General features: G+C 41.2%; 1 protein-coding gene across 2 annotated transcripts in view; it reads right to left on the reverse strand.

Annotated features, from left to right (window-relative positions):
* Positions 1–6,095, reverse strand: part of ATP6V0A1 (ATPase H+ transporting V0 subunit a1) — a 42,573-nt gene extending 36,478 nt beyond the window's left edge. The window contains exons 1-4 of one of the 2 annotated variants that reach the window (XM_044444478.1): positions 5,952–6,095; positions 1,894–2,059; positions 1,447–1,525; positions 660–757 (exon numbers count right to left, since the gene is read on the reverse strand). In XM_044444478.1, coding sequence (XP_044300413.1) covers positions 660–757; positions 1,447–1,525; positions 1,894–2,010 — 294 coding nt within the window. In that variant the 5' untranslated portion in view covers positions 2,011–2,059; positions 5,952–6,095. Of the gene's footprint in view, positions 1–659; positions 758–1,446; positions 1,526–1,893; positions 2,060–5,920 lie in introns of both variants that reach the window. The other variant, XM_044444479.1, reaches the window with a different exon arrangement.
* Between the last annotated feature and the right edge of the window lie 3,201 nt (positions 6,096–9,296).

Below are 9,296 nucleotides of genomic sequence, written 5' to 3' on the forward strand. Positions count from 1 at the left end.
GGGGTTGTCTTATATATCAGGTGAAAAAATTACCATATTCTATTCATCATTTCTTTAAAAAGATAAAGGCAATTATATTTACAAGCTCATTTTTATTAATCATTAAAAAACTTTTGCTACTGGAGGAACTGTCCTGCATTGCATCATGTCGCGAGTCTCATGCAGAGCTGCAGACTCGGTCCTGCGTCCAGAGCCTGCCCCACTCTCATGGGGGGAGCACACTGTGTCGGGCCAGCTGCAGTGGTGGCAGCTGGGAAGTGAAGTGTTCCTTGTGCAGCTGTCTCAGCAGAGACACAGTGCTGCTTGCACAGACCTTTCCCCTCTCACCCAGCCCAGTGTACCTGTCCACAGTACTGACACAGGCGGTCTCCCCAACCAATCCCAGCCAGCCAGCACCTTTGTGAGCTATTGTCGGCCTCCAAATTGGAGAGGTCTAGAAGCTTCTAGACGACAATATACTGGCATATAAGACCCCCTCAAAGTAAAATACCAAAGCAAAAATTGGGTGCCATCTGATATGCCTGACACATGACAAAAACCAGAAAAACATCCCAAAATATCAACTTTCTCTTATAGATGAGTTGCCTTATACACTGCCATATATGATATACTAAACCACTTAGAGTTTACAAGGGTCCTTTATCCATAGCATACTTTACCTCTAAATCAATCATGTCTCTGGGAAATGGCACCTCTGGATTCTCACCAGTATCTGTGATGGGAATGTTTGCTTTTTTAATCTCCTTTTCCACAAACCCTGAAAAAGAAAAGAACAATAACATTGGGGAGATTGAACCAACTCAAGCAATATCAGGAGAGAATGAAAGGAATCCTCAGACAACCATATCCTACAACTTATCCTCTGCTACTTAGTTTAACCAGCCCACATAACCCTTCACAGTCAAGTAACATCTCTATCTATTAAAAAATAAGTAATGGGCAAACATAAAAAATTACCACTAACCCTGTGTGATTTCACAGTGGCAGAGGCTAACAATACATTCATTCATTCATTCATTCATTCATTTAGAAGGCTTCTATGCCGCCCCATTCGCCGAAGCCTCGGGGCGGCTCACAATAATAGATAAATAAGCACATTATAAAACAATATAATTTGAGTCGACCTGGCCCAAAATATAAAACAAATAAATAATATTAACAATTAGAATAACGTTTGAATAAAAAGGTCTTTGCCTGGTGCCGAAAAACAAATAACAACGGCGCCAGGCAGACCTCTCTGGGGAGCGCATTCCATAGATTGGGCGCCACTGCAGAGAAAGCACTCCGAGCACTAACCCTCCTAATATCCTTCACGGAGGGTTCCTGGAGAAGGGCCTCTCCTGCTGATCTCAAGGGGTGGGCGGGCATATAAGGCTTAATCGATAAAAATCAACTTCTATAAGTCCATGCATAAGCAATGCAAAGTCAAAGAAAGTAATGACATACTGAGTTTCCTGTCCATTTCTTCACACCTCCGAACTTCATTAACAAATTTACGCTGGAACACATTCACATCAGGATTTAGCTGCCAATAAAAATAAATTATTATTATGACACATAGCTCTGCATATAGGCAGAGAGTTGGAAAGACTAAGTACTGGCTGTTGCCTCACTCAGAAGCTCCTCCTACCAAAGGCTAAACTGCTGCAATGTCATGGAAAGCCAATGAAAACACTGGACTACTCAAAGGGAACGTGCGAATAGTAACTACCTGATCAATATGAGTCTTATCTAGGCTACAGCACAGTTACTTGCCATCAAAGGCAATGCTCCTGGCAATTAACACCTGGATAGTATTTAAATTTCAATTACATCCTAGGAAGAAAAAATACCTTTGAAGCCCACTTGTCATGGTACAATTACTTGTACTGTGCAACACACGGAAATACGTACATCCCGAAACTGGACCTTCCCGAGTTCTCCCAATTCACTGACACAGCAGTATGCTGCTTCAGACTGAAGGAACAGTTGTGCAAGCGTCATTTCTTCACTCCGAAAAAGCTCCCCCATATTGAATTATAATATCTTGTCAAACTAGGGTGAGAATCTTCTTATCCCTCTAAAAATGAGAAGCATAAAGAAAAATATAAATTGTTCCTTTGAGACCACAATATGTACACACTGTAGAATAACTCATATTCCATTTCTGCAGTGACAATATCCATAGAATATTTCAATAATTCTAGTTGTACAAAGTGCCTTAAGAACCAAAACTAGAGATTGAAGTAGTGGCTGAAAAATCTAACTTCTGTTATGGTTTTACCAGTAAATATTATGTAAGGGCTATAAAAACATAAAATCACATTTCATAACTTCAAGTCTATAGCTATTCTAAAACCTAGGTTTTTTTCCCCTAAACAAGTTTTTCAGTATAAGTTGTTCTAAGATATTTGTGTCTTATAATGGCAGCCACATGCATTTGTGTTATCTGTGGAGAAAGAATCATAGGAAGAGCTACTCCTGTGCCACACACAACTTTGTACAACTATGCAGTATAACTGCAATCAGAATGCTATTGCTTTGGAAATCATCTCTAATCTCCAGGTCTACAGTTTTATAAGCAGCTGTCCATAACATGGCACCTAATTGTCTCTGCAGGCTGCTGTCCCAGAAACACAGGCAGGAGCCTATCAGTTAACAGCCATCTTGATGGAAGGACATTACATAGCACTGCAGCAGATTTAACCAACTGCACAGAGACTCAGCGCTCATTTTCACTAAGGGATGGGACAGCATCCAGATGTCACAGTGCACAAGGATTATCCAATGAAAGCCAGGTCTGACTGGTTCTCTGGCCTTTCCGGTCAGATTAATAAGGCTGGATACTAACTGCAGGCTTGCAGACATAAAAATGACACACCAGAAAGAGGTGGGTCTGTCTAAGGACCAGAAACAATTTAAATCCCATTCATACATACATGCATGTCAAAACAAATTATGCATTTTTTCTGCTTGGAAAGTATCACCTTCTAATTAATAAGGAAACAGAAGCTGGTGATTTATCCGGTTACTGCTCTGTCTTGTTTCCTCTTCCTATTAAATGCTTTCTTGCATTAAGTATTTACTGCATCGCTTAATGAAATGGTGTCATTTCCCACTTGAGAACCTGCAGAACAGTCCAAGCAAGTTCTCATAATATTTATTCTGCAACTTTCTAGACAATATATCAAAAATATGGTGTTGCCTTCAGATTTAAAGCACATGGTCTTCAATGTCTATACTAATGCCCAGATTATGGGAAACAAACAGCATGTACTTGAACTCCTAATACAGGAGGGTAAATATGACCTGATAGGCACAAATGAAACTTGGTGGGATGATTCCCATGACCAGAGTTCAACAACTGAAGGATATAACCTGCTCAAGAACAGAAGGAACAGTAAGGGAGGCGAAGTCACACTATATGTTAAAGATACATATCTCTGCACAAAAATTCAGCAGGATAAGCTTAGCAGCCCCATTAAGTGCATCTGGATTAAAATAAATGGAACAGGAAATAAAAGAAACATGGTGGTTGGAGTCTATTACCACCATGTCAAGGAGAAGACAAGGATAAAACTTTTGAAAAGCAAATTGCCAGTGTTCCAAGGAGGCATGATGTCATTGTTATAGGGACTTCAATTTCCCCAATATCTGTGGGGAAAGATAATGCCAAACATGGTCCCTCCAAGAGATTCCTAACATGTGTTACTGATAACTTCCTCCAACAGAATGCAGAGGAAATAGTAAGAGGAAAGAGTATCTTTGACTTGATACTAGCCAACAGAGAAGACCTACCAGACAAAGTAACAGCTACAGGAACTCTGAGGGAAAGTACCTATAAGTTCACACCCTGAATTTTAGGAAAGCCAATTTGCATAAACTCAGAACAGTAAGTTAAGTCCCATGGCAAGTAACTCTAATGAAATAAGGAGTCCAAGATGGATGGGAACATCTAAAAAAAGGGAATTCTAAAGGCACAATTACAAACCATTCCAACAAGGAAAGAGGTAGAAGACAAAAGAAGTCCATGTCTTTACAAAAAGCTTAGAAATGATCTGAAAACAAAAAGGTCATGTATAGGGAACAGAAGGAAAGCCAGACTACAAAGGCAGAAGTTAGCACAGAATTGAAAGGATGGAACTAGGAAGGCTAAAACTAGGAATGAACTGAGGCTTCCAAGGGATGCTAAAGGCAACAAAAAGCATTCTTCAGATATACCCAAAGTAGAAGACAGAGGAAAGTAATGGGGGTTTAATTACTCAATGTGAATGGCAAAATTGTAACAGATAAAAAAGAAAAGACAGAAGTGCTAAATTCCTACTTTGGCTCAGTCTTCTCCCAAAAGAAGTTCCATGACTTTTCTGATGAAGGGGAAGTACAAACTGAAGGTGCAGGATAGCAGCTCAAGATTGATAGGCAAATGGTCAAGGATCATTTAATTGGGATGAATGAGTTCAAATCTCCAGGCCCCAATGAACTCCATCCCAGAGTCATAAAGGAGCTGGCAACTCTCAAAACCACTGTCTATTATCTTTGAGAAATCATGGATGACAGGGGAAGTGCCAGGTGATTGAAGAAAAGCAAATGTTGTCCCTATCTTCAAGAACTTCCTGAGTGTTAGAGCAGTATGACAATGGAACAAATTACCTAGGGAGATTGTGGGCTCTCCCATACTAGAGGCATTCAAGATGCAACTGGACATCCATTCAAGAGGGATGGTTTAACTAGAAGTCCTGCACGTAGCAGAAGGTTGGACCCAATGGCCCTCTGACCCCTTCCAACTCTACTATGCTATGATTCTAGTCTATTATTCTAAATCTATGGTTCAACTTATTTACATATGTATTTATTTGATTTATATGCTGCTATACGCTTTCTGGGCAGTTTACATTATATAAACTTTTATACCTGAATAAAGCATAGCAAGGGAATACTAATTCAAACAAATGTGATGCATAGAAGGTACAGTTCAATGACGGTTAGGGACCAAAAGTTAAAAAGCCAAACAAACACACTCCCTTGCACCACAGGGCACAATATGCTATACTGGATGCTCACAAAAACTGAGACCACAAGCTTTGCACACAATTAAAAACAAAGCAAAGCAATGCTGCCATTTTATTCCAAGGTTCCTATTGGCAAGAGAAGATAGCATATCAAGAGAAATACAACAATATTTGTGCTTGGACTTCAACCTCCAACTCATGGAAAATTGTTCTGATGTAATCAAATCAAAGGTAATTCTGCATGAAGTGCTAAATGACATCAAAGGATCCCTTAAACAAGAATCTTCCTTTCAGTTTGTATCATCCTTTGCTCTCCCTGCTGCACAACCCCTTGCCAAACACATTAAATTACCTCACTTCCCCTAAAAAAATGTTGTCTCCTCAGAAACATAAAGATTAACAAAAAAAAACCTTCCCTTACCTGGCCATTCTACGCATGACCCCAATGTTCACTGCAGACAACCCCCCCCCCCACAAAGTCCCATATATCCAGTGTACCTAAAAGTCTTTCCCCCCTTGAATGCCCTTGATCCCCACAAATGCTCTTAAATGTGACCCAGACAGCATTTCGGGAACAAACCAGCCAGCCCAAGGGTAGGTCTCAAATCCAACCCCCCACCACTACACCGGGGGGGGGGACTCTTTGCTTTCCCCTTTAGCCAAAACCGTATGGCCTGGCTAGACACAAACCTGAATAATATTTTGGAAGAACAACGGTAGTCACAGACCTAACCAAATTTCCTCACTAACCCTCTTCATACCCTAATGCGGGAATATTATTATTCCCTATCCGCCTCCACCCGAACAGAGTCAAGACCTTTCACGACTTTCGCATACCCACAATGCATTTCACATCCTTTCTGTCGCCAACCACCCGCATTACCCTCTTCACCAACTCCCCGCCACCCCCCGGGCCTTTACGCCCTCCCTACCTGGCACCCCGAAACAAACCACAGCACCTACTTGAGTCATCTACCGCTCGAGCTTCCGCCAATGATGTCACCACGCAGTGCCTTCCCACTCTTCTTCCGCTGAATAGCTGGGTTGCTTAGCAACAGTGCCCGTAGCTATTTATGGGCGTTTGGGGGCCTCTTGGCCAGCCGCCATTTTGCTGCCTGTTCTCTTGACAGTGGCCACGGTCGACAGCGAACAGGTCTCTTTGTGGTTCTAGCGGCGTCATCTGCAGCGGTGACGTCATACGATTGACGTGTTTGAGAACGTTTCCGCCGGAGCTAGTGCTGAAGTTGCTGTCGTCGCAGGTAGCAGTCCTTGTCCCTGCTACGGAGGGAGATATAGCATCTCAGATTACTATTTAAATCATTTCATAGCAACATTAAAAAGTTATGCTGGTCTACGAGAAGAAAAAAAGGCCAAAGGCCATAGTCGTGGATTATTAAAGTTGCTGTTAACAGTACCGAGAACTGTTGCCTCATTGACTGAACACTTCAAGCCCAAACAATCGCTACACAATACAAGTCCGGTTTGCTTGATGTGTAGTTATAAATGGCACTCAGCTTTTGCGCTGGGGCTACGGTATGGGTAAAGGCTTAAACCTCTTTTCTCTATCCCTTAATGCAAATCTGAATGTAACATTGTTCAGGTACAAACTCTTCATAACCTTACGAACTCTTCTACCGCACAAAAAGCTTTCCATGTGGAATTGTGTGACACGTGAAGCAGCCTTTCAGGCCTTATAAAAATGCAAGAATCCCACTAGAAGAAAGTAGCCGCCTTCAGACTGAAAGCTGCAAAGGGAATGCCCATGGAGAGACAAAAGAGCTTCTTTTAGCCACGGAACAACGGTGTGGTAAAGGGATTGGACCTAATTCTTTAAAGACCAGTTGACAAAAAATACCTCTTTTACTGTGTTTTTCTTCATTGGGGGCATCTCCAATTAACAGCTGTATGATAGGCAGAAGTTCAATTGATGTAGTTTTCCTTCAAGATAATCCATGTGAGAAAAAATTGTTTGAATTTGTGCCTGGTGAACTGCTGTAAAATGTGGTACGGGCATCTAAACCTTCAATAAATATTTATTACTTCAATATTTATCTGGCTCTTACTTCAACAAGTTTGGAGCAGTGCACACTGTGAGTGCCTCTTCCCCCACAAATACATTCATCCTCACAACAACCCTGTTTGATAGTTGAGGTTGAATAATTATTTGCTCATGATCATCCAATGAACTAAATCTAGTTCTCTCCAACAGTAGACTACACTATGTCTACTAAACTTTAACTTTTGGGGCTAAAAAAGTTTTGATGTGTTTGCATTATATAATCCAGGCTAAAGAAAGAATCCAACTTATTTTTAACAGTATTATTATTGCTTTACATGTTTACCCTGTCTTTGTTCCTCTTGCTAGGAACCCAGGACAGCTTACAAGGTTTTCTTTCTATTTTATCCTCACAACAACAACCTTGTGAGGTAGGTTAGGCCGAGAGTCCATGACTGGCCCAAGCTCACCCACACCATTGCTGAGAGGGGACTACAAGGTGGCTCTCCATTTTTGTATATATCAAAACAGAGTGTGCATTCATGTTGCCCAGTGGTTAATAGAATAGAGTATGCATTCATTAGTATGTTGCTGAGCAGCAACATAACCCTTTACCCTGTTTGGAGCATCTTGGATATCATATGAGCAATATGAGCACAAGCCCTTATTTTGCTCCAGCTTAAAAAGGCCTACTTTGCTCCCTTTTAATATAAAACTGACTCATTACCCTCAGACACAGGAATTGTTTGTTTCTCTTCTGAGGATTTGTCAGGACAGAAGGGTGTGCCTTGGAAAATACTTTTTATAAAATAGACGGTTCTCAACCTGTGGCAAAAGAAAAAAAGAGGAAAAAAAGCACCATGCAGAAGACACTATTATTCCCAGTATATGGCTTTATATATGGGATAAACTGACAAAAATAACATTATTAATTTGAGAATAGAAAACAGATGATGAGCGATGCTACTGCCAAATAGTCCATGTAGTCAAGAAAATTCTTGAGTAAATAGCATTTGTGTGAAGCTATCTTATGCTGAGTTATGCTTTGTCTAAACAGCCCATTATTGTATATAATCTAACTGAAATCTCCCAGGTTTTTAAAAGGTTTTAATTGGAAATGCCTTGCCTTGGAATTGACATGTGATAATTCATATATAAAGCTGCTGGTTCCTTCCTTTTTTATTGCCCTATGGCAACATCTAATAACAACAGCAGGAGTGAATGCACCTTGCACTCAGGACGGGTCCTAGTATTAGGTGGAATGAAGCAGCTTTAAAGGACTGTGGACTTTGTCAAACTCATTGCATATGTCCTCTTGTTGTGTCACCCTGAAAGTACTAATATACAGGAGAATTGCCCCCCCCACACACACACACACAAATGTCTACCCTTTCCTGGTACTGTACTTAGAAATGAACTTTGGGATTTTCTTCCCTTTAATGCAGCACAAAAGAGCAGAATTAAAAGTAGGTGCTGGATCAATGATATGTGCCTACTATTGTTTCTTTTAAAAACTGTGTGATCTGGTTAGATAGATATAGGACCTGCTGCTTTCATTGACCTCTCCAGAAAATAATCAGCATCTCCCTCTAATTAGCCCATTGCAAATGTCCAGTCCAGGATGTGACAATGGAAACTGTGTTTCCAGAAAATGGCAACTGCTGCTCATAGCAATGGTTGGCAGCTGCAGCACAGAGCAAGGCTGTGCTGTACAGTGACCCAGTCTGTGCATTACCAACTAAAGCATTCCCATTTAAATTTCAGAATGGCTTTCTGAAGAATATCTGAGCCGGACGTGCCTGCTTGCATGAGTACATCTGCATGGCACAAATAAGCTCAGTAGCAGAGCTAGTTGTGTATGATAAGTGATCCAAGTCACATATGTCCTGACCTGTCATGTGTGCCTTTAAAAGGAAACACTAAAACTTGTGCAGCCCTGGCCAAGGGCAGAAGTCTCAGGGTTATCCCAGCTGTGTTTCTTTGTGCAGCTGTTTCCAGACAGACACTTGTTAACATTTGCATGTTTTTCTTGGGCAGTTTTTCAACAGCAGCTTCTGCATAGAAAGATGTTGTTTTGTTTTCTCCTCCTCGGAAATCTTCTTAGGAATTTCTGCCTTCCCACTATCTAGTAAAAGTGAGGCTGTTGCAGTTTGGAGTTTTGCATTCCTCTGCAAGAGAGTTAGCCAGCCAGTTCTGCCTGTGCTTGCATGCTAAAGCTGTTGCCTCCTCTCCAACTATTTTAATCATTTCAGAAAAAAAAGGGGGTGGGTCTGCCAGGCATTTGGCAAGAGGCTGTTTTCCTCCAGTTGAGG

The sequence above is a fragment of the Varanus komodoensis genome, unplaced genomic scaffold (genome assembly GCF_004798865.1).
Source record: "Varanus komodoensis strain SLA01 unplaced genomic scaffold, ASM479886v1 scaffold45, whole genome shotgun sequence".
Taxonomy (NCBI): Eukaryota; Metazoa; Chordata; class Lepidosauria; order Squamata; family Varanidae; genus Varanus; species Varanus komodoensis.